Below are 25,701 nucleotides of genomic sequence, written 5' to 3'. Positions count from 1 at the left end.
CGTGTTCAAATTAATCATTTTTACATAAGGTTCGGAACTTTTAATTTTATTATCTGTTTTTTTGTATGTAATATGCAAATATTCATAATATAATATAAATGTTTTAGAAAAGAGTAATAATCATAAAAAGTAGGTAATCAACTGATGCGTACAAGAATTAGAGAATAAGATATAAAAGAAAAGAAACAAAATTTCTCCACTCAAGTTGTCGCACTTGTGTCGCTCTGGTGAACGTAATGAGTGGCTCCAAAAAAGAATTTTTCAATAATGAGCGACAAAAAGGTCAACACCTGAACACAGTCTAAGCGAGCAATGTAAGTTCTGCGGTTGGGCAGTGTGAAGTTCGTAGACTGTCTAGCAATCAGCTGCAGCAGTAATGTTCTGTTGCAGATAAGAAGTTTAATTTATGCGAAAACATGTTGCGCCCAACCAATGAAACAAACGAACAGCAAGACTGAGTTCACACACGTCGCTGTTGTTGTTCTTGTTGTAACCTAGTCCTCGCTTGGGTGGTAAGGTTCAAGTTGGTTTTCATCAAAATCATTTAACGAAAGACCCAGGAAACGTGCTTTTTCGTCGGGGTCGGACCAAAGGGAGAATGGTGTTAAGTGGGTTTAGCGGGGCATACAAAGAGGTGGTTAGTGGCGGGGACTTTTTGTACGCAGGACATAAGTTTTGTGTTTCTGGGTCTATTCTGGTTAAGTTGGAGTTTAACCTGTAAGAAGAGAAGAAGTGAAGGAGCACTGGCGTTCAAATGTAACGCCTAAAATCTTAGAATTGTTGACAGTCGGATTTTTAACTCGATCGACTGTGATATTAGGATCCAGTCGCTACTCCTTCGTCCCAGAATAGAAGCGAGAAAGATCGGAGAGATGGCTGTTTACTTTCGAACACATGCTGGCAATTACATTGCTTGACGTCAATATCGTACAATCATCTGATGGAAATTCTCTGTGGTGGTGGAGGAAGTTTCGAAATAAAAGAATTAGTTAGGAGCATCATAAATCAAGGTTTCGACTTGACTTGAAAAGTAATGGTAAATGGTTTGTGTTGATCCAGTTCCAACCGAAGCTCTTTGCGGTTGCCACCACTAATCCTTGTAGATTCATCTAAAATCAATCGGCCAAAAATAATTTGTTTTATTAAAAGATAAGATCTAAGCTTTTTTTTGTTTTAAATTAACAAAATAGCGGATTTAAAGAAAAACGAAACAATGTTTGTAAAAAAAATTAAAAATTAAAATAATCAAATCAGGCACTAATTTTTCATGTCTAAATTACATTTCATGGAAATCTATTGAGCTGTTTGTGTTCTGCACGAACGTTCCAGAGCGCCCAAGAATTCTGTGCTAATTAACGAATAACTCGAAAAATATTTATCAGATTTACTTCAAACTTTCAGAAAATATTTATTGTAGTTATTTTACTTTAAGCGAATAAAAAATGAAAATTCTTACTACCCCTAACCCCTTATATGAACGAAATGTTTACGACTACTTTTTTTTCGTACTTTTTGCTTGCATTTTTCGAAGTTTTATAACACTCTAAAGTAAAAATACGCGTGACCATGCAGTCAAGACCACTGCCATTTCATTTTCAGGAATAAAAGATCACAAAAAATACAGCAACGACGACAAATGAAAGTAAAAAGTTTCAACATTGTAAATTCTAATTTGTATTTTCGCACAGCTCGCGCAAACTCTGGGAACCCACCTATTGAAAGCCTCATGGGGCCATAAACATAAAAAACAACAGGCGGTTGCAACATGGTCGGTATCAATAACAACATCAGCACAGAACAATAACAAGTGCGACGCCTTTGGGAATGCACAAAGGCAAATGAACAATGGGAAATCGGCGAAAATTACAACAACGGTCAAGTTGTTAACAAATTTAAAGCTTTGCACATACCCACATGCATATTTAACACAGCCAAGAAACAAGAAAAAGTCACAATGAGCGTGCCGTTGGAACCAACGTAATCATCATGCACGTATTTTTATCAAAATTTGCCAATATTAAATGCTGACATTTTAGCGCCAGCGCTGGGAAGCACAGCTTTAAGGCGATTGGAGTAAAAAATATATAAAACGTTTTTCTAGTTTTCTCTAGCCAGTTTGTTTGATATGCCTAAACAATCTGAAAGTCAAATTAAGGTTATTAAATAAGAAAAAATACATCTTTTTTGATGATCTTTATGTTGATTTTGATTTTGATTGCAACTATGTATATGCTGTGATGGTGCGATCTGAATAATTTGTTCGAAGATTGTAGTGTTTCCTTGGAAAATGCTATAGTGATCCGATAGCGGTGGTTAAGACAAATGAGCAGCTTCTTGTGAAGAAAATGTAAGTTTGATATTTGGAGAATGTTATGTAAAATTTTTTCGAAGATATATTAAAAAAATACAGAACTGGTTGCTGCTATGAGTCTCGGAAAAAGGAGGGTTGCGGTGGCCTCATAGCCTGGTGCTGTATCGTCCTAAATCGATAAGTCAAGGTTCATTTGTTAGATAATAATTTTTCCAAGGAAACGCCGAGAGGGTTTTTATCGAAATTTCAATTATTTCCTTTTTTTTTAGGGACTTTGAAGGTCCAAACGCGATTTTGATCGGACAGTTTACATAGCAGCTATATGCTATAGTGACTTGATATGAACAATTTTTTAGAAGATTGCACTGTTGCCTTTGACAATAATTCAAGCCGAGTTTCGTGAAAAAATCTTCTCAAATGAAATAGTTTTCCCCACAAGCACTTGATTCCTATCGTTCAGTTTGCATGGACGGATGCAAAATTTCACAGCGATATCTCAAAAACTGAGGAATCTGTTCGCACAGACAGACGGACAGACAGATATGCCTAAATTGACTCAACTCGTCACGCTGATCATTTAGAATATATACTTTATGGGGTCGCTGTTTCCTTTTGTGTGTTACAAATAACTTCGCAGCCGTTCGAGAGGCATCGACTTTAAAAACCTGATATGTGGAGAAAACGCTTTAAAGTTTTGAAGACTGTTGTAAAACGGTCATAAGACTGGAATAAACAAACGCATACCTTCATCAATTTCAATCGAATCGACTTGAAATTAAAACAACACATTTTAAAAATATTATATATTCATTTAAATAAAAAAAATTCGAAAAAATTTAAAAAGCCTTCTCTCTCTTAATATAATATAAAAAAAAATTTCATTTCAGGAATTTTTCTTCTCGTTTTATTTATTTACTGATTTTTTTTTGTATTTTCCAACATTTCGACAGTCAAAAAATACTTTCCCTTCTATTTCGACTTATAAATTGTGTGCTTAGTTTCGTTTAGTTCTTTTACGCCTTTATACTTTATCCTGTGGCCTCAGTTGCCGCATTGCGTTTTCACTTTTTGTGCTTGCTGTGTCGCATCTGTGTGCGGTTTATTTATTTTGGCATAAATTTGTCTAGACTGATAACACTTTTTCAGCACCTCAATAAATATTTCTAGTAGCTACGATGTTTTTTCGTACTTCATTGAAGTTGATGCTATGTTTTTACACTATTCCCTTCACTCATTGTAAAAACTATATCCATGATTTTGTAGAGGCAATATTTCTACTGCGTGCCACTCTTTATCATTGCATGTGCGCTAGCATAAATTAATTAGTTCGAAGCACCCACACTCGCAAATTTTATATAATTACTACCTTTCTCCACGCTTTGGTAAGCAGTTCGCTACTCTGGTCAGCGTTAATGCCTTCGTTTAACCAATCAAACTGCACATATAATAGTTTAGTTTTGTTTATATAATGGTTACTTCGGTAAACATAAAAAAAATTAAAATATATTTTATGTTAATGGAGTTTTTCGCAAACGAATTACTCGCTTGCTCACGAAAAGAAGAATCGTATGCAGCTTGGATACTTTAAAGATAGAATAACATATACATACATATATTCGTATATGTACATTCGGGTGTCGGTTATTCCAGAAGTTGATTGCATAAATCATATTTATTTTCACATGTATATAACATTGATTTTTTGATATTTTGCATTAGACAAATAAATCTACAACTATAAAAAGTGATATTCTAATACAAAATGTTTCGCTCTAAAAAAAGATCTTAATAATTTTTTCCAAAAAACACTCTTTTAAAAGTTATACACAGTTAAAGTATTGCATCAAATGATCTGAGCATTCATACAAGTGATTTATACATTCCGTGTTGCTCATACGACATGGTGTACTATATACTATTTTAACTGCGTATAACTCTCTTAGAAAGCGGGAATTTTTTTACTGGAATATCATTCTTTTAAAGTTGTGGGTTTATTTGAAGATAAAAAAATAATTGCAAAAATCCAAAAAGCTCATATAATTGGGATTTATTCACGGTTTCAATTGAAAATAAAGAGCTTAATTATATTGGAAACCTTTTATAGGGCTTTGTCTGAAAATCGAATAATAACCACGCCTACTCCCCATATAACAGTTTTGTACGTAAGACATTGTACCTAACAGCTTTATAGGAGAGTCGAAATTGGATGATGGGCGTTGCACCGCATACCTTACAGTGAAACCACATATGTATATCTGGGTCTACTCGTCCAATTTCAACCAAATTTAGTAAATAGCAGTATCCTTCATTCCCATATTACCGTGTGAAATTGAATCACAACCACGTCTACTTCCTATATAACACAACTTTAAGTTCCATCTAATTCTTTCCCTTCCCTTTCCGGTATACAAATCAAGCACCAATGAATATATCGGCATAAAACTTTTTGCAAATAATGCCTTTAAGGTATACTGTCGAGATAATAAAAATTGTCAAAAATGTAACAAAACTGTTGAAGCGCCCAGATACCGAATATGGGGACGCTAGTACCTATTGCTTACTTTTTACCAAAAATAGTGGTATTATTACTCATTATGTATTGGTGTTGCTATATGAGGTTGGTTAATGAAACTCACTTAGCAAGTTTTCCTGTTAATACTAACTGGTAATACTAAAAATATATAAAATATAATATACGATTTTCAAACTTCTAGGTGGCTTTATACTATATACAGTATCAGTCAAAATTAATATTGTCATTAATTTAGTCTACGAATCACACCAACACCCATAATGATTTGATTATATTTTATTTTAACAAACGTTATGCTGAATATGTCGGTCAGTGTGTGAGTTATATATTTATAAAATTGTGTTGAAAATACGTTTTGCAGCAGAAAGAAAAAGTAATAATTCAACACTTCTGTTGGTACGATATATACCAGCTTATTGTATCCTGGTTCCGCGAGAACCTTGTTTAAATTTATTTCATGGCTATCTATATATATGCTTTTTGTTACTTATCATACTATGGTATATTCTACTAAATAATGCTTTGGATGTTTACAGCCATTTCACTACCTCGTTCCCAAATTTGAAGAACTCATTCACTTTGTCTCTTTGAGCGTCCGAAATGTTTTAAGCTTTATCATAAGACTATGCAAATTTATGTGTATATGTATAATCCATTCACACATACTAAAATATGAGTATTACAACCCTTTAATGTATTTACATATTTATGGGCTTTTATGAATATTAATGCGTGCAACGTACCTTGAGATTTATCGCCATTTCATGTGAGTATGCCCAATAGGAAATGTGTTGCAACAACATATGTATTAATGTCAATATTTCAAAATTTTTCGTTAGGTCAAGCTACGTACAATATTTTTTCAGCTTAAAGAGCACGTTAGGGTTCTAAACGCACGTTTTTAATTGGTATATGTGTCCATATCCTACCGCTGCAGTACCTAAGTATATTGCGTCAGTCATTGTCAACACGTGAAAGTTCAAATAAGTTTTCTCGATCGAAGGTATTTTTTAAACATCAACAGTTTTTAAATAATTATTTTAAAGCTTTAAATATACGTACTTTACTAGCAAGCATTCATGTTCATTAAAATACATTTTTGTTATTTTCTTTGAGATAGCACAAGTTTCTAGAAACAACATCTTTGTATAGGTCCTCTTGAAAAATACCTATGCCTTTCTTTTTTCCTTACTCGCAGTTAAAATAAGTTAGGTCATTTTTGAAGGCCTAATCTTGCCTAACCTTTTAAACTACCTAAGTAGAACTTAGTATCCGACAGCAGAGCGGCAATACCAGCGCTGAGCTCACTAACTGTGCGCTCAAAGCTAGTCAAGGAGTGTCTGTCCTCACTAGACTCGCAAGTTGTCAAAGTTATATAGAGGAGGGTGAGGTGTAAACAACCAGGCACTTTCCTCTCCATTCTCCAGCCTTTGCAAGACTGAGGATGAAACATCTTGGCTGTCTTACCTTCGGCGAACCAGGAAACATAACCGAAACTAACATTACCCGTTCCAACAAATTTGTGATAGGCTCAAAGCGCTTTGTCGATTTGCCATTGGATTTGGATTTTATGATCTATTATGTAACTCCTACTTAGGTAACACAGCGGATCGGCGTTCTAAGCTACCCAAGTGAGATTCCTGTTAAGATCGACCTCTTAACCTAACCTAATCTAATATCTTAGGTGGCGATTTAATATACTCCGTTGTTCTTGAACTTTAGGTATGTATCTTTTAAGTTTAGAGAACGACCAGTATTGTAATTGTGATATGTGATCTTAACACTTTTTTCAGAGTTATATTGTGATTTATAGCATAGAATTTGTTTCGTTATATCATGATGAACGGATTTCTTCGAATTAAATCTCTATTCGAAAGTCTTTATGTTGCTGCCTGTCATAAAAACTCCAGGGTAAATTTAATAAAGGCTTTTATTCAGAAAAGTGCTTCAATCGGATTTAAACCTTGTGCAATAAATTGCAAACTGTATTTACCGCAGGGACAGCAGATCTCTATTTTTATAAATTTATTACCGTAAGCACTATCCGAAAGTCCTTGTAACACATTTCTTAGCTGTGCCGTACGCTAACTTGGCTTTATGCGCCGGAATTGTGTCAACTGCATCAGCACCGTTTTTGCTGCTGCATATGCAATCCCCACTTAACGGATGCAGCAGTCTGCTTAAGAGTGTAGTAGTATATGTGTGTGTGGTTGCCAGCAATGCATCATTGAGAAATCATTTAAAAAGCACACATTACTTAAGAACAGCCGTTCGGAGATCAGCGGAAAGAGAATAACTCAAGAAGAGGAAATGAATGGCAGCGAAGGCTGTAGCTTATGTTAAGCTAATTTTGCTACAATGTCAAAGTGGAAACTGAAAAACACTAGAACTACCACTGTCGCTATATATCTTCTTTATGTTTTACTGCTTACGAGTACTCGTATATACTCTTTTCAGTGGTTGCTATGGTTTTGAAGTTCCAGTGTCATGCACTATTCAAGTCGGAGTACACTCGTCCGAAAATTATTACAACCACAAGATAGATGCTGCAGTGAAAAGCGTTTTAAGACTATTCAGCTAAGAAAAAGAGGATATGTTAAGTGCTGGTATTGCTCGGTATATTGAAACTCAATAAAAATTATTATAATGCTCTCAATTTTCATTAAACTGCTGGTGAAACAAGTAAGGTTAAGTTCGAGGGTAACTGAACATTTTATACTCTCGCAACTTGCATAGATCATGGATGGGAAATACGTTGAGGTATTGGCAAAATTTTATATAAAAAAAATATTGCGAAAGAATTCAACATTTATTGCTCGACAAAATCGTGAAGGATTGCAATCAACTTTGGTATCTTAAAAAATTGAGGGTTATTGACTCACTTAGTTTTATTACTATATTTTACTTCGCAAAAATTATATAAAAACCATTCTCTAATGAGATATATTTGATATAAACTCAACCGAAGAGGCTAAATCGAAAATATTGGGTTAATGTGGAAAACATGAACCAAAGAGACATGAGGTGTCTAGACCTCATTCATTATTCATAGTCAGCGCTTAACCATATAATTTTAACGAAAACTTGTCTACATAACTTTAAAATATTACATATTTTGACCAATCTAAACGATTTAAAGTCAGGTGGAAAGTTGGAAATTGTTTTTTAATGAGAATAGAATTACGGGCTGATTGCATTAATTTGGACATTGCTCAGGTATACTTGAGAACATATTTTCAAGCAATTTTATATATTTATATGTATATAACTCGAACACTTATCGACATATTCGGCATAGAGTTTTTAAAAATAAAATATAATGAAATCATTATAAAAATGTTGTATAATATAGTATAATATTTGGGATTTGGGGGTAATTTGTAGACTAAATTCACATATTTTTGGCATTGAACTATAATATACAATATCCAACGTTTTACGTTCAGTTAAGATATTCTTACCTATTGATCGATGTGTAAAGCCAAACGGAAGTTTGAGAATCTTTTGCTAGGTATATGGTACATAGGGGTAATATTTACCTAATTTTATCTACTTTTAGCATCACATATTATTAACAGAAAAAGATGTTCAATGAGTTTTATTAAGGTACCTCACATACCAACTCTAATATATTGTACATATATGGAGTAAAGTCAGCCGAATGCTTGAAAATTAGTTATATGGGTTATATTAGTATATTAGTTATAGTTCCAGAGATACACTGTTATTAGAAAGAGACTCTCTCAAAAAACTCGCTCGAAAATTACATTAGCTACATATATGGGAAGTATGGACCCGATTTAACACTTTTTCGAAATAAACGCAAACTATTATCAGAAAATAATTCTCTTCGAATTTCAATAATATATCTCACAGATTGACCGATATTTTCTAACAAAATTTATCAATCGAAACGTATTTCATGTCTAGGAGATTGAACAGTTATAGTCCAATCATGACATTTTTAGACTCGAGATGGCATTACTTAAATACACTATTTTGTATCCCGATATATTTAATGTAGCTTGATTTGTATACTGGAAAGGAATCAGATAGAATTGAAAATTTTCAGACTGTAACATAGGAATGTCAGGATATTGTTACCTACCGAATTTGGTTAAAGTTAGTTGAGAAGGACCGGAGATATGTGATTCCACCGAAAGATGGGCGGTGGCACGAAAATAATCCAATTTTGTCACCGGCTCCTATAGACCTCTCATACCATCCCGAATGTAAACTTAAATGTCTCTGACGCATTTATTATTGATTTATCGCACTTATAGTAGTTCTTAACAAAACCGTTGTATGGAGAGTGGGCGGGGTTATAATCCGAGAGATAAGATTTTTTTAAAGATTTTCAAACCACAGGAGCCCCTCCCTAATGCGATTCGTTGTACCAAAGTTTTGTATCTTTATTATTTTTCAAGTTTTCAATTAATGACGTTTTTTGGGCGTGTTATGGGTCCGATTACGTCCATCTACAATACCGAAATTCTTACGGTGCCACAAAATGTGTGTACCAAGTTTTATCAAGATATATATCTTAATTTTTAATCAAGTAGCAGTTACGACGGACGGATAGACAGACAGTTACCGGGATTTGAACTCGTTTCGTCAGCCTGATCATTTTTATATACAGTGAACCGAAAAAAAAACCTATATAGGGAGTCGGTTTGGCTTTGAAGTGACTTAACTCCTAAACTATCAAAACTTTTGAGTTGCATCCAAAAGTGAGGAAAACTCCATTTTATTAATTGTCATAATATAATTGAAATATAATATATTAAAAAAAAATCAGTTTTCTCCAAAAGAATAAAAAAATCAAAATAACTCCATTTTCAAAAACCAAAAAAAACTGGTACAGTTTGCATAAATTGACATTTTAACATTCTTGACGGAAAATTAATACTTTGCATGCACACATTTGCAGTCTATCATGATTTGCAATCTTTAATTCATAGATTGCACCAAATTTTGTGTAAGTTCAGCAGGCCATATTTCCTAAAAAGCACTGCGCTTTCGTACCTTCATCTCCACATTAGCCCAATGGTTGGAATTGAGGTATGGAGTCTGAGAAGGATGCAGCAGCACTTTTTCGGTGTACAACAACCATTTCTTTTGTCTAAAGCAGAATGCTTCGGGTCGTTCGAGTCATCCTGAATAAAGCAGGTACCACCATTCAAATAGAGTTTAGCTGCTGACTATCAGATCCTAATAAATCAAATTTGGACGAATCTGTAAAAATTACAGAATCCCAAAATTGTAATAAACGTTTCGCAATATTTCTCTTCGATAAGCTTGGCTTGTTAACGCTCTAAAATTAGGTGAAACCAAGAAGATCCGAACAGTTTAAGGGTGGGCTTTTGCAATTTTAGCTTCCTCCAACTTCTTCCAACTCCACCAGTTTTTTTGAATTTAGCAATAATGCACTGAACTTTTTTTTGAAAATGTTGCCTATTTCGCTAGTAATTTTGTTCTCTTGTCAATATTTGACTACTGTAAATCTTTAGTAGTTTGTTTATTCACCATTTCTGCAAAAACTACAACCGCACTAAATAAATTCACTTATCAATTAATACATTTTAACCGTACTCAAATAATACCAGACAAAAATAACGGTACCTGCATGATAACTGAACTTAAAATGTTGCCAACGTAAGTGTGTAAATTTTTTTTTGTTGCTCAAAAGTGAGACATTTAATTTTTTGCAACCGTTGACATCATAATTCATTTGTTGTTAATTTTTTTATAAAAATACATAAGATTCTCTTATTTTTACTCCTCGTTGCAGTTAAAGAGCTGAAATAGTCAAAGCATCTCTCTGTATATATATAGCTCTATATCTATCTCGTTTATATTTAGGTGATACAAAAAATCGTTAGGCGAACAAAACTATTATACTCTGTAACAACATGTGCAATAGTATAAAAATGCCAAAACAAAATATTGTTGAAAATTGGAAGAGAATTTGGAAGGAATAATCTACATTTATATATAAAAACTGTTTATTGTGAATTAACAAAAAATGCAGCACAGAGTGTTTCATATTCACTTAAAAAATTTTATTTGGTTTGATTTTTGAAATATTACACATATTTTTATATATAATATCAAATTAATGCAATACTTATTTTGAGAGATACTATAACGTCAAATACCAATAATAACAGAGTAATATTAATGGAATTTTAGTATTTCTCCTGTCGTTAAAAAAAACCGTAAGAATAGAATTAGAAACTTTTTTTTTTGACTGTACAAGTGTAAATATAGATTAAATCTTTGGACTTTTATAAAACTGTAACTGTCGCTTATGTTAAGAGTGAAATTATCAAAATAGAGAAATAACAATCGATATTTTTAATCAAAGTGCTCCTTACTACAATCATCAGCTATGCTACTGTGAATGACTCACAATTAATCAAAATAAACCAAAACAAAAAACACGTGTGAGAAGATTTCAGATAAACAAACTAGAAATTAATAGAAAACTTCGAAATGAGTGACAGTGAAGCTGAAGAAAATAAAAAGATTTCGACGGAACCAGTGGATAATGCCTGGACATTAAAAATTCCCGAGTTCAAACCTGAGCATAATTTAAATGGCATGGTTGAGGAAAGTTCATTTGCGACACTGTTTCCAAAGTATAGAGAAAAATATCTAAAAGAAATATGGCCACTTGTAAAAGAATGTCTTGCGGAACAACACCTTAAAGCTGAACTTGATCTTATGGAGGGAAGTATGGTGGTGAAAACAACACGCAAAACATGGGATCCATACATTATCATCAAAGCCAGAGACATGATAAAGCTAATGGCTCGAAGTGTACCCTACGAACAAGCGCGACGAGTTTTGCAGGATGAAATCGGCTGTGACATCATAAAAATTGGTAACTTAGTAAACAAGAAAGATAAGTTTGTTAAGCGACGTCAACGTTTAATTGGACCCAATGGAGCGACGCTAAAATCTATTGAGTTACTAACAGATTGTTATGTGTTAGTACAAGGAAACACTGTATCAGCACTCGGTCCTTATAAAGGTCTACAGCAGGTTCGTGACATTGTATTAGACACAATGAACAATGTGCATCCTATATATAATATTAAAGCATTGATGATTAAACGTGAACTTATGAAAGACCCGAAATTGGCCAATGAAGACTGGTCACGTTTTCTGCCGAAGTTCAAGAACAAAAATATTAGCAAACGCAAACAACCTAAGGTTAAGAAACCCAAAAAAGAATACACACCATTTCCGCCTTCACAACCAGAGAGTAAAATTGACAAACAACTTGCGTCAGGTGAATACTTCCTTAGCAAAGAACAGAAACAAGCACGCAAGCAACAAGAGCGTAATGAGAAACAGAGTGAGGCTGCTAAAAAACAAGAGGAGCGTCGTAACCAAGATTTTATTCCTCCAACTGAGGACGGACCTTCTACTAGCCGTAAAAGACCGGCTGATAAAGATAATAAAAAATTGGATGTTAAAGCTTTGAAGGCGAAAGTGGCAAAGGCAAACAAAAAAATAAGAACTACTTAAATAAAAAAAAATAAAATAAAAAATTTGAAATGAATTTTCTGTAATAGCGATTAGAAGTTACTATCATGCAATGACTTTTAGCTTTAGGCACATATAATGAGTTAATATACATTTACTTCACACTGCAGGCCTCGCTATTATATAAAAAGTTAAATTCAAAAGTGGGAATTGGAAAACTATGTTTACAAAGAAATTTATTAACATAATTTATATGGAGGGAACTAGTTGGATATTGTAAGCTTTTAACTATGCACCAACAGTTGGTAGAGTTATATTATAAATAATATAAAGATAAACAAGTAAGAAAGGGCTAAGTTCAGGTGTAACCGAACATTTTATACTATTGCAACTTGCAAGGATCAGAGGCGGCTAAATACCTTCAGGTGTTGGCAAAACTTAATATAAAAAAATATTTCGAAATAATTCAACGTTCATTATTCGACGAAAATGAATAGATTACAATTATTTACTTATTTTATTAAGTTATATTATAGGTTATAGACTCACTTAGTTTTATTGTCAAACATTTTCAAATGTGATATACGTATGTTATATACATAAACCCAACCGGAGAGGTAAATTTAATATTTTGAGATAATGTGGAAAACGTCAACCAACGGATGGGAATTCATTATTTTAGTTCAATTAGTTTCATTAAAATATCGCACATTTTGACCAACCTAAACGGTTTATAGTCAGCTGGAAAGTTGGAAATCACTCTAAAAGATATATTGGGTGCAGAAAAAGATCTGGCCTTGTTGCAGGTATATTAGAGAACATATTTTCAAGCAATATTATAAATAAATAACTCACACTGACCGACGTATTCGTCATAAGGTTTGTAAAAATAACAAAAAACATTTTATGTACATTATGTGGTGATAGGGGTAGTATTGAACCGATTTCATATATTTTTGGCATTACTACATATTGCTAACGGAAAAATTGCTCCCTAAGTTTCATTAAAGTACCTCACATATAATCATCAACATGTATAAAGTAAAATCAACCGCATGTTTGAAAATTCAGTGATTAGTTTATGAAGGCAGTTAGGCACAAAAAATTTATAAGAAAAATACATCTGCTTAATTTTATTAAGATAGCTCACATATTGGCCGATATATGCGCTATGAAGTAAACCGGAAGTTCGGAAATATTTCGATAAGGTATTTTTGACATACAGACACATTATTATCAGAAATACACTCTCTATTCGAATAATATATCTCACAGATTATTTCAGATAAAAAGTTAGCACCAGGCACTGTGGTTTCCGTATTCGTAACTTGACCAGTTATGGTCAGATTTTGACAATTTTTAGACTTGAGGTGGAATACCTCAAATGCACTATTTGTGCAAAGTTTTGTCCCCATAAATTCTTGGTGCTTGATTTGTGTACTGGAAAGTATAAGAATCATATGGAATTTAAAATTGGGCTATATGAGAGCAAGCGTGGTTATAGTCCGATTTCGCCAATTTTCACATTGGAATGCTAAACTAATCCCATGTACCGAATTTGGTTGAAATTGAATGAGTACACAATTGATTGTACGATATTGACGTCAGGTATCTCACCGATCTTTCTCGCTTCAGCTCTGCAAGGAGCCTAACATTCTCACACACTAAATCCACAGCGTTCATATTCAAGAACTGGACACAGAAGTAGAGATCAGATCTCAATAATATACCGCTGCAGTTGATTGATTAAAATTCCGACTGTTACCAACCCTAAGATTGCAGCGTCTGCTCTTTCACTCCACTTACTACTGTGATTAGTAGTGCTAAAGTACAGATCCGTAACAAAATTCTCTAGCCGCTAGCCGACTGGGAAAAGACGAAGAAACGTTGTTGGCAATATAGGTATAAGGTAATTGGCCGGCCGGTCAACAACTACGCAGCACCAATATGGTCACCTGGATGTAATGAAACCCAGATGAAGAAGCTTTGACATGTCAGAACCCTGCACTCCGTACGATAACAGGATTAATGTTGATCAAACACATACATAGTTAGGACTGCATGCTACCGCTTAAGAAACATATTGCACTCCTCTCTAAGCAGTTTCTAATAGAATGGTTTCGTAGAAATCATCCCTGCAGTCGTTTGCTTTAATCGAAGCCGCCTCCTAGGAGCATCAAGAGGTCTTTCCTTGATTACGTCGCCGACAGCGAACTTCAGACACGCATTGCCCGCCATTCGCAGTAAAGCCATTAACTCCTTCAGTGACTCCCCCAGTGAATGGCGTATGAAGTTAAACCAGCACCCATAGTAGAGGAAGAGCTCGAATTGCCCCGAGTATCAAGAGTATCATATTGTAGCAGATTAAACTCCTACCTATCCAAAATTAATTCCGACATACCAAATATCATATATATCATGCGTGCAACGAGTTCCCGCATTACTCTAATCACCTCTTTGTGTGTGCAATAAATCCCACTCATCTAACATATTTCTCCCTATAGTCCGACCCCGTTGATGCATTTTTGTGTTCTGTTGGTTTTATGGATATGTTGTTCGAAAATTTTCCGAAGACTTGTCAAACGATAGTCGTCGGATTATTAAGGAACCGATTTCAGACTCCGAGAGTAGCGAAAAACACTCTAGCACTGGCACGAAACATGCCGAAGAATTAGTCATTAAAGCAAAAAGCTAATATAAAAGCATATGAAAGAGCAATGCGAGGAGGAATGTGAACGTTCCATGTTTCTTAAGAGGGAAGTAGGGTTTTAAAATTTTTCTTTCGAATTTTTTCACCTTAAAATTATCTCAAGAATGTTTTGTCAAAATTTTAAGTTCATTGGAGCAAAATTGTGACGACTATTTTTACACCTGTCTTATGGACGTTTTACATCAGATTTCAAAACTTTAAAGCGTTTTCCAAACAACTCATGTTTTAAAGTCGGTGCTTCTCATAACTTCAACATCGTACTGTAAACATCGGGATTGCTGCCGTTGTCGTATTTTTTAAGATTTCTCTATGAAAATTTAACAGAAAATCTTTATTTTGTGACAAAAACTGAAGCTTGAAGGGGCGTTTGCAAAAAATAATCAAATTGAAAAATATCGGACACTCTAATATATATGCAAGTATGCTCTATTTTATTAAAAAAATTCATGACAAATTCTTCAATGTAGTCGGAACTAAGTTATTGTCTATTTATAATGAGGAGTAATTTTCAACATAATCCCATGATCTCCTAGAGATGTACCTATTTATATTGATTAGTTTTTCAACATAATCTCTTTTTAGCTTGAGCACAAATCATTTATAATATGAAAAAAAGAAGAAATTCCAGGCCAGCAAAGTGGGGACTGATGATAAAATGGCGTGTCCTGGTGTGCAGAATATCAGGACTCCCAGTAACTTGAAATGGAAATTGTTGAGTGATCCTTAAAGAGGAAGGATGTAGTTATAGCACTACGAGAGGATTTAAAAAAATTGCTCTTCTCGATTTAAATGATCTACATCTACAAAAATAGATGAAATAAGACCGGTTAATAAAAATATGTGTTTTATACGCTGAGTTTGCCATCAAGTTTGTAATACTCAGAAGGAAAAGTCGGAGACCTATGAAATATAAATGATCAGCGTGGCGAGCTAAGTCGATTTAGCCATATATGTCTCTCTGTTTATGAGTTTTTGAGCTATCGATCTGAAATTTTGTATAAGTCCTTTACTCACCAAAAAAAACTGCTCTTTTGTTGGAACCTCCGATATCGAACAACTATAACATAAAGCTGCTATACAAACTGAACGATAGAAATCAAGTTCTTGTATGGAAAACTTTTTTATTTGACAAAATATCGTACGAAATTTGACATAGAATGTTATCCCAGGCAATGATAGAATCCCCGAAAATTTTTTACAGATCGGATTACTATAGCTTATAACTGCCATGCGAAGTAACCGTTTGCAGGTTAGGTTTTCAGATTTAGTTATAACGGGCCATCTAAGTAGAGGCAATTTTTGTTTCCAATAGCCTTTTCTTGACAGATTACGCGTGAGTCGTGTCAAGCTGTCACATTGTTTTTGTTCAATATAGTTTAGCATTTCATCGTGGAAAGACTTACGCCTGAACAACGTTCACAAATTGTTCAACTTTATCACGAAAATTCACGTTCTGTAAAGAATGTGTGCAGCAACTCGGACTGACGTATGGAAGGACTTTGCGCATTTTACGTCAAGATTTTAAGTTAAAAGAGTACTCGACCTTCCCAAGCGACACCGCTTGGCTCTATGGGCTCTTGAAAAGTTCTAAGAATACCCAACGTTTTCGAGGCAAATTTTGTTCAGCGCTGAGGCTGGCTCAATGGGTACGCTCGAATGTAAACAAGCTAAATTGCCGCATTTGGGACTAAGAGTAACCTGAAGAGATTCATCCAGAAAAAACAAGGTTTTGTGTGGTTTGTAGGCCGGTGGAATCATCGGTCCATATATCTTCAAAAATGATGTTGGTGAGAACGTAACCGTCAATGGCGACTGTTTTCGCGCCATAATAACCGACTCTTCGATGCCTGAAACTAAAGCTCGTGGTCTCGGCGACATTTGGTTTCAACACGACGGCCCCACTTCCCACATATCGCGTCAATCAACGGATTTATTGGGAGAACACTTCGGCGAGCAGATAATTTCACGTATTAGGCCGGTCAATTGGCCACCAAGATCGTGTGATATCACACCGTTAGACTTATTCCTATGGGGATTTGTAAAGTCTTAAGTCTATGCGGACAATCCCACTTTAATTCAGCCCTTGGAGCAAAACATCACGCGTATCATTCGCCAGTTACCGGTCGAAATGCTCGAACGTTTCATCGACTTAACGGATGGACCATCTGAGACATAGCCGCGGCAAACATTTGAATGAGATGATCTTCAAAAAATAAGTTCCAAAGAATATTATTTCGAATGAAAATAAACATTCTCCATTAAATTTGAATTTTCTGTGGTCTTTTTTTTTAAAAAAAGTAGGGAACCTCGAAATGGGTCACCCATTATGTATATGAAATGAACCTGTGTAGGGTATGGCAGCTTCGGTGCAACCGAAGTTAACTTTTTTCTGTGTTTTAAAATAATATTCTTACTTTGAAATAAAACAAATGGTGTATTTTATATGTATTTTTGTAAGATTTTCTTATTTTATTTATTTATAAGTAATTTAAATGTTTAAATTTTCTTTTAGTTGAACTTAATTACTTTAATATCATTTATGTATGTATGTATGCAGTAATTAATGTTTTGTTTGTTGTTATTTGTTTGCAGCTGGTTTCACGCTATTATATGTTTGTATGTATATATGTATGTATGCATGCATGCATGTATGCTATTGTACGCGTATGCAAATCTGCATAAATACTAATAATTAGTTTAAATAATATTTTTTTGTTTTGTAAAATTACTTTGCTTAAACGATACATATAATATATTTATGTATATAGTTGAATGTATGTATGTGTGCATACGCATGCATATATGTATATGTATGTATGTATGTGGTATGTAAGTATTTACGCTACATACATATGTATAAATATTTATATATGTATGTACGTAGTTCATAATATTATATGTTAATATTATAATTACAACTGTTTGGTTTTATCTTCGTTTTAAATATGTAGCTTTATTAATATAAATTAATTATGCTTTGAAAACATAACTACACATACATATGTATAATGTATTCATACATTATGTGCTGTGTGTGTATGTTTTTATTGCCGCAAAACTTTAACTCGTAATATTTACCGCATTACAAGTGTGTTCGCTTTTACATATACATACATACTTGTATGTAGCTTCAACATTTCTGTTTATATTTTTTTTTTTATTGATTTAATTTACTATTTATTAATCGAAATTCAGTTTCTCTTTAAATTGATATTTTTATGGTGAAAAATGTGTTTACAATTTATTTAGATTTACAATAAAATTTATTAGGCTTTACAAGAGATTGATTAGCGCTTTCTTATCTACACACTACGACCACGCATTACTCATTACATCACTACTTATAACGGTGCAGTAACTTTTTTCAAGCATAATTTTCTTTGTTTTTCTTTTAAATACAAAACGACCGAATAGCCTATATAAATGACAAGCTTTAAAATATTTGATGTAATTGCTATAAAAAGAATAATAATTAAAAAAAAAAAATTATTTAAGCTAAGTGTTTAAATTAAAAACAAAAAAACTGTAAAAAAAAAATTTCGAAATTAAAAATAATAATTTTAAATTTTAAAAATAATATTAAGTTTATTAATATAAAATTAAATATGTTTAATTAATAAATTAATTCAAATTAAATTAAAATAATCATAAGAATTAAAATACAAGAACTTTAAGGAAAATAAAAATTAAGAAAAAATTATATAAATACAAGACGACTGAATAGCCTATATAAATGACACGCTATGAAATATTTAATGTAATTTAAATATGTGTAAAGAATAAAAATAAGAAACATATTTGACAAAATTCTAGCTAACGTACATACTCGTACATATGTATGTACAATATGTACGTATTTAAATTGAAAAAGTAAAAAGGATTAAAAATTAAAAAAAAAAAATAATTAAAAAAAAATAATAATTTAAAAAAATAATAATTAAAAAAAAAAATAATTAAAAACAAATAATAATTAAAAAGAAACTAATAATTAAAAACAAATTAATAATTAAAAACAAATTAATAATTAAAAAAAAAAAAATTAATAAATAAAAAAAATTTAAAACTGAAATTTAAACAAAAAAAATTAAATGTTAAAAAAATACTTTTCTTAAAACAAAATTTAACAATTAAATTAAAATTAAATTTAAAAAACTAAAAAAAAAATATTAAGAAAAAATTAAAAAAATATTTTTTGTTAAACAATCGAATATTTAATGCTTTTTGTTGAACAAGAATTTATTAAATTAAATTTGAATTAATAAAAAACTAAGATAAAATTAAAAAAAAATTAAAGACAAAAATTCGAAAAAAATAATAACTAAGAAAATATATTAAAACTATTTTTTGTTAAACAATCGAATATTTGATACTTTTTGTTGAACAATATAGTCTACTAACCCACAATATTTCAAAATTGTGCTTAATTCCCCGCGCACAGTCGCCTTGAGCCTAACGATGCCAACTGGAGCGGCAATGAATTTGCATACAATGAATTGAAATTTTTTCTAAACCAACACTTCCACATAAAATTTGCGTGCAATAACAAATAGCGCCCAATATAGTACATAGTAAACCGAAACACAAAATACATGTATGTACATACAAAATAGTTATAAAAAATTTATTCAAAAATAAAATATTTAAATTATAATTTGTTTTATTAAAAGTAAAATTAAAATAACATTTATCAAAGACAATCATAGTACAAGACAACGTTATACATATATGTATATATTTTTGTACGTATGTATGTATGCACATATAAAAAGTGAGAGCAAATATCAATGCATTTATTGGATTTTTATATGAAATATAAACTAAAAATGCAAATACAATGTCAATTGAAATAAAATATGTATGTGTATGTATATTGGTTTGTTTGTAGTTTTTCTACGTGTTTATGTGGCATTATGCTTACAATTAGTAGTGATTATTAATTATAATGGAGGCTAGCTAAGTTCCCGATGAAACACGCGTTAAAAATTACTAAGTGGGAGCGGTTGCTTAGGGTGTACATGCAACAAATTGTAGTAGTGGCAATAAAAAGTCACAAATCTAAAAAAAAAAATGCACTTTTGCTTAAAACAGAAGCTGTGAGACACTATAAGTGGCGTTTCAAATTGATTGGATTGCCATTAAATAAAATTAAGCTTTATGGAATAAAGGTTTTATAATTTGCTTAAAGCGCCTAATAAACTTTCTCATGACAGCTTGGAAATATGAAATGATTGAAATTAACTGTTATAAGCCGACTACGTGTGACATTGCAGTGCCGCTGCATGTGTTTCGAAAGTGCTTCAAATACGAATTTGCTTGCAACTAAAGCTTCAGCAACAATTTCAAGTGTTTGAAAATAGGAAAGCACAAATAATATCAGAAAATTGTGTGGGTAGTTATTTTTTTGTTTAAATGACAACAGACTTGTTTGCTAACTTATTCTTAATATGCCTGCATTTGCATTACTTTATTATTAATAATATTTGTTTTTTTTTTTTGACACTATAAACTGTAATAATTAGCATAATATAATCAAACAAATAATTAGTTTAATAAAAATTAAAAATTTTAAAATAAAATATTTATATTATATAATTTATAAAATACACACGTTTAAGAAAATATATCTATGTATATATATATATATATATATATATATGTAAGTTTTCTATTCAATTATTTACGCTTTTCGGTTTTTGTATTTAAATTTGCAAGCGATTTTGAGAATTACGCTCATCATTATTACAATACAATACAACTACAGCTATCATTATGCGTTACAATGATCGATATCAGTATTATAAACGTCGTAAGCTCCATTTTTATCGTTACGGTCTGTAGTCTAGCTTGTGCATGCTACAATATTAACGTAAATTATTAAGCAATCCAATTAAATTAAATTGTCGTTATAAGCTAAATTGATTAATAGTAATATTTTTGTTGTTTTTGTTTTTGTTTTCTTTTAGCAATAATTTATAATAATAACTGTTCCATTTTTTTATATAATCTGTTTATAATTATAAGCGCTTTTCATAATAGATTTCCTTTCAACACTCTGCTCAGCCCTTCAATATTTACTATGTCAGAGAGGACTTATACATATATATTATTAGATATAAGAGTGAGGAGAGAGACGCGCAATTGCAGCACAGCGTTCAACCAAGAGAAACGTATGCCACTTGTCGAATTGAAACGCAGCAGTATAATCGACAAGCACATGGTTTTAGTGGTGGGCAGACTGGTCGGCGATCAAGCGACCAAATGGCGTTTGCAGCAGTTGCCATTTCGCGCTTTCACACACACAAACTTTTTCTGCCCTGGCAGCATTGCATTACAATAGTGTGAAATATGTGCTTTTCTATGAATTTGCAGAAACTTGTAGAAAACGCATTTCACTTGTAAGCGAGTACCGAATTGCAGCAGCAGCAGTAAGCATTCGATAACTCGTTTAGTTGGCGTTGAACCCGTAACCGTACAGGAAATTTAAGCTAATACTAGTAATTTCTGTTGACACCTCTCTCCTCGATTTCACTTTGATCCTTGCATAACTATAGTTGCATCTTCTTAATGCTTCTTATTAATTATCTTTTGTTTTTGTTGCCGCTTCGTGCGCGCTTGTTTGTCCTATTTACTCGTCATCAGTCGCGTGGTACGTCGCAGTACTCATTCGTTTTTTTCATCACCCTCGCTATTTGTTGACAAATTTAGCGATGTCTCTAGGCTGCCGCTCGATTGGCGCGTGTGGCGCGTTGAGCGCAATTCGCGTCGCTTTTCGGGCGGTTGTTCGTTAAGCGAATGATCGTTGCCCGTGCGTGGTCGTTTTAAACGGCTGGATGAGCGACGATGCTCTTCGTTGGCAGACGCTGCCGCCGCCGCGGCCGCTGCTGCAGCTGCAGACGTCGACGGGGTGGGTGTAGTAGTTCCACTTGTGCCAGCACCACTGGCCATGCTAGCGGCTACAGCTGCTTCCAGATCTTCGACGCTGCCGTGTGTGCTCGAAGCAATGCTGGGCGCCGTCGATGTCGGTGTATTTTGCGGCTTCTTCAGTATGGGTTGTATTATCAGCTCGTCGGCTTCCTCATAAGGTGGCGGCAATTTCGCCGCATCGGCAGCATTTGTGATGGTCAATGAGATGCGCGATTCACTGCGTTCGGAGCGTTCACTGCTGGAGCTGGCACCGGAACTGATCGGTGGCGCAATGGTGATGGTGGTCTGCGATGGCAGGTTGGCCGCAATGCCAGCGGAGTTTAATGGTGTTAATGTGACTTTGTCGGCTTCGGGCATCGTAGCGCCACCACCACCACCGCCACCCATGCCAATAGTGCCGCTGCGTAGACTCTTCTCTATGCTGGTCATACCGCCGCCTAGATTAAGAGGCAGGCCACTAGCCAGCATTGCAGCGGATAGTTCATCCTTGGCGTTTGCTAACGCGGCCGCATGCGAATCGACACGTGAACGTTTCGATTTGTGATGGTCGTCAAGTTGTGCATTGGAAAGCGAATTGGATACGCCGCTAGTGCTCATACTTGTCGCAACTGAGGTGGGTATTAGAGAGATGCCGGATCCAAGTCCTAAGGTTTTAGTATAGTACTCCATTTGTTGTTTGAAGGCATCCTTGGTCAAGGCATCGGGATCAAGCATATTACTATTAGTACTACCACCGCCACTGCCACCGCCGGCGCCGCCTCGTTGGCGTTTCGATGAACTCGAAGTGCTGCTGCTGCTGCCGCCGCCAATCATTGATGATGCGCTACTGGTTGGTGGCGCAGTCAAGCCCGCCAAACTAGCCAACGAACCAGGAGCGGTCAACGCATGTGCCATATCGGCAATCATTGCTGGTGCAAAATCACTTGGCAAACCAAGTATTTGCGGCAATTGTGCAGCTAGCGCAGCAGCCGCCGCCTTCGAGGCGTTCTTGCTCGACGAAGCCGACGAAGTTGTCGCCGACGATGACGTGGAGGATGGTTGACTACCACCCGTCAATGAGGCAGGGAATTTGCCTTGTGAAAAGGCTTGCAATGTGGCCAAATCCGTGGGCAGTTGACCGCGTGCCAAACTTTCCATCCACTTTTGCTGTTCCTTTGCGGCCTGCTTTTCTGCCTGTGCTTGCTGTGCCGCTGCTATTGAAGCAGCTGAATTGCTGTTGGACGAACGTTTGTCAGCCGATGATGATTGTACTGAAGGCGTAGCGATTGGTGGTATGCCCAAGGAGCTCAGTAAACGTGTACTTTGTGCTAAGTCCATACGGCTAAGTGCTTCCAGCAGGTGAGGATCTGTGCCCGGTAATAACAGACTTGAGAGCTGTGCCATTTCTGCTACTTGCGCGGCAGCGCGACTTGCCGCTGACTGACGGCCGCTACTACGCGATGAGGACTGCGAACTGCTTACGCTGGTTGGTGGTTGACCGGCTGCGCCCATGCTCGCCATTGCGTTCATAAGACTTGCTACAGAGGCAGCTGATGAGGCGGACGATGTGGATGCACGCGAATTACTGGATTTCGATTGAGATTGATGCGATTTCGATTGTGTTGTGGAGGAGTTGCCTGCCGATGAGGTTACACCTGCACCACCGTTCAATAAATTATATTGTTGCGCTAACTGATCGTACGCTGAGCCAAGACCCGATGAACCCAATGAATAGGGATTTAAGCCGCCAAGACCCATTGGTGGATAAAGTAATGACGGATTGGGAAACAAGTACGGGAAACAGCCTGTCAATTGCGATGCTGCCGCAGCTGCAGCATTGGCGTTTTTATTCGAAGAGTTTCCGCTGTTGCCACCAGTATTGCTGTTGTTGCCAGTATTTCCTGTCAATGCACCCAAACTCATGGCATTTTGCTGTGCATCATTTTTGTTTTTCTTGCTCGATGAGCCACCAGATTGTGAGTTCTTGCCAGTACCTGTGTTACCGGTACTGGCAGTCGGGCCCCCTAAACCAGCTAACGTCGATCCAGCAGCCATTAATGCGGCTAGTGTTTGCGGATCCATAGTGGCCAAGTTGCCGAGTCCACCCATGCTTGCTAAGCTAGCAAACAGATTCATGTTGTTCAAATTATTCAGTCCAGGTATGTTACCCATGCCGGGCATGCCGGCAAATGGCATTGAGAGCAATGGATTCTTTGGATCAAAGGCGCCTAGCGGGTTCTTTGGATCAAATGCACCAAGGCCTGGTAAACTGGCTAATAGATTTGGATTTAGTCCAGCCAATGAACCGAATTGCATGGCGGCATTGGCCTGATCGATCGCCGATTGCCGTGAAGACTTCTTGGAAGACACAGTGGGCGACGGCGCTGGTGACGATTGTGCCGATGAGGACTGTTGCTGTTGTGTGTGCGCGCCAGAAGACGAGCTGCTCGACGTGGACGATGGTCGACCGCCGTGCGACGATTTACTGGTCGATGCATAATTACTGTTGTCCACAGAACTAAGTTTGGGCGATGGTATCGACATGGGATTCTGTATTTGTTCCAACCATTTGGGATCAACCTCATAAGCAGGATTTTCAGTTAGCCTAATTAAAAACAAATACAATGTTTAAACATAATTGTTGGCACAAAAAAACAACAAGTAACTCACCATTGCATTAGACGTTTCAGTTGTGGAGCTTTGCTACCCGAAATACGTTTGCCAGTCTGTTTATTGACCACAGGCACCGGCTCTTCACCAGTCAGTCCTTGAGGGCCAGCCATAGCCGATTGCTGCTGTTGTTGTTGCTGATGTGCATGCGATTGTGCAGACTGCGCTGCGGCGGCTTTATTCATCTGAGCCACCGAAGATTGATGGGACGCGTTACTGCTCTGCTGGCGATTAGAACGTCGACTATTTGTATTGCTGCTCGTGCTTGCAGCCGCAGCATTGCTGAAGTCCATATTCAACTGGTCGGTCAGTGGTGTACTCATGTCCGTCAACCATTTATTCACCTTAGAGTCAGGCACGTTATATTTAGCGCTACTATAAGGAATTCAAAATAAATTGTAATATATGGGCAAATGGATTAGTAATTTTTACTAACCTCATCTTCATAGCTTGTTCTATTTCGGCGAACATGGCTTCATATGCTTTACGTTGCGCCGGTGGTAAGCACTGCATCATCTTCTGTTGTTGCTTAAGTAATGTCTGCGGATCCGAAGCCATTGTTTGGGCAACAAAGGCATTTATATCTTTTAATGACAAACCGCCGCTCATTAATGACATGTTGCTGTTGGACAACGAAGGCGCGGACGCTGGCGAAGGCATTGAAGAATTGCTACCAGACTTAGATTCTATAAAAATGGAAATTATTTCACGTTAATAAATGTATTGATTTGCGGTATATCAGAAAGCTAAAAAATAGGCTCAGAGACTCAAACTCACTTCCAGGCACTGTCGTAACAGTGATAGTAAACGGCTTTTGATTTTGTTGACTTTGATTGGATGACGAAGTCGGCAGACTGGCTGGCGTTACCGAGACGCTTGGTGGTATTTGCGGTTTCTTCGATGACGGCAGCGAGGGATCAGGAAAGGTTTTCTGTTCCTTGGCTGCTGATAGACCCAACACGATTTCATCGAGCTTCTTGCGTTTCTTCTCCTTGCCGATAACGGGCTCTTCAATAGTCTGTAAGATAAGATGTCACAACGAGGGTTATTGTTTTATAGAGAGTATTATTATCGAGTTTC

General features: G+C 35.3%; 2 protein-coding genes across 20 annotated transcripts in view; one reads left to right on the top strand and one right to left on the bottom strand.

Annotated features, from left to right (window-relative positions):
• Positions 1 to 11,246: 11,246 nt before the first annotated feature.
• On the top strand, positions 11,247 to 12,403 carry dbe (KRR1 small subunit processome component homolog dbe). Its single transcript, XM_014240767.3, has one exon. It carries the CDS (start codon positions 11,340 to 11,342, stop codon positions 12,378 to 12,380), a length of 1,041 nt encoding a protein of 346 aa, XP_014096242.3. The 5' UTR covers positions 11,247 to 11,339; the 3' UTR covers positions 12,381 to 12,403.
• A 7,241-nt stretch (positions 12,404 to 19,644) lies between these two features.
• The window catches only part of kis (chromodomain helicase DNA binding protein kismet), a 76,459-nt gene continuing 70,402 nt past the window's right edge, over positions 19,645 to 25,701 (bottom strand). For 12 of the 19 annotated variants that reach the window (XM_036366696.2, XM_036366698.2, XM_036366702.2 and 9 more), the window contains 4 exons: positions 25,399 to 25,639; positions 25,058 to 25,307; positions 24,622 to 24,996; positions 19,645 to 24,556 (listed from right to left, as the gene is read on the bottom strand). In XM_036366696.2, the coding sequence (XP_036222589.2) occupies positions 21,709 to 24,556; positions 24,622 to 24,996; positions 25,058 to 25,307; positions 25,399 to 25,639 (3,714 nt within the window). In that variant the 3' untranslated portion in view covers positions 19,645 to 21,708. The remainder of the gene's footprint in view (positions 24,557 to 24,621; positions 24,997 to 25,057; positions 25,308 to 25,398; positions 25,640 to 25,701) is intronic. The other 7 variants (XM_036366697.2, XM_036366703.2, XM_070106238.1 and 4 more) reach the window with 1 other exon arrangement.

The sequence above is a fragment of the Bactrocera oleae genome, chromosome 3 (genome assembly GCF_042242935.1).
Source record: "Bactrocera oleae isolate idBacOlea1 chromosome 3, idBacOlea1, whole genome shotgun sequence".
Lineage (NCBI taxonomy): Eukaryota > Metazoa > Arthropoda > Insecta > Diptera > Tephritidae > Bactrocera > Bactrocera oleae.
The sequence above is the reverse complement of the archived record's forward strand: the minus strand, read 5'-3'. Positions and strand labels throughout refer to the sequence as shown.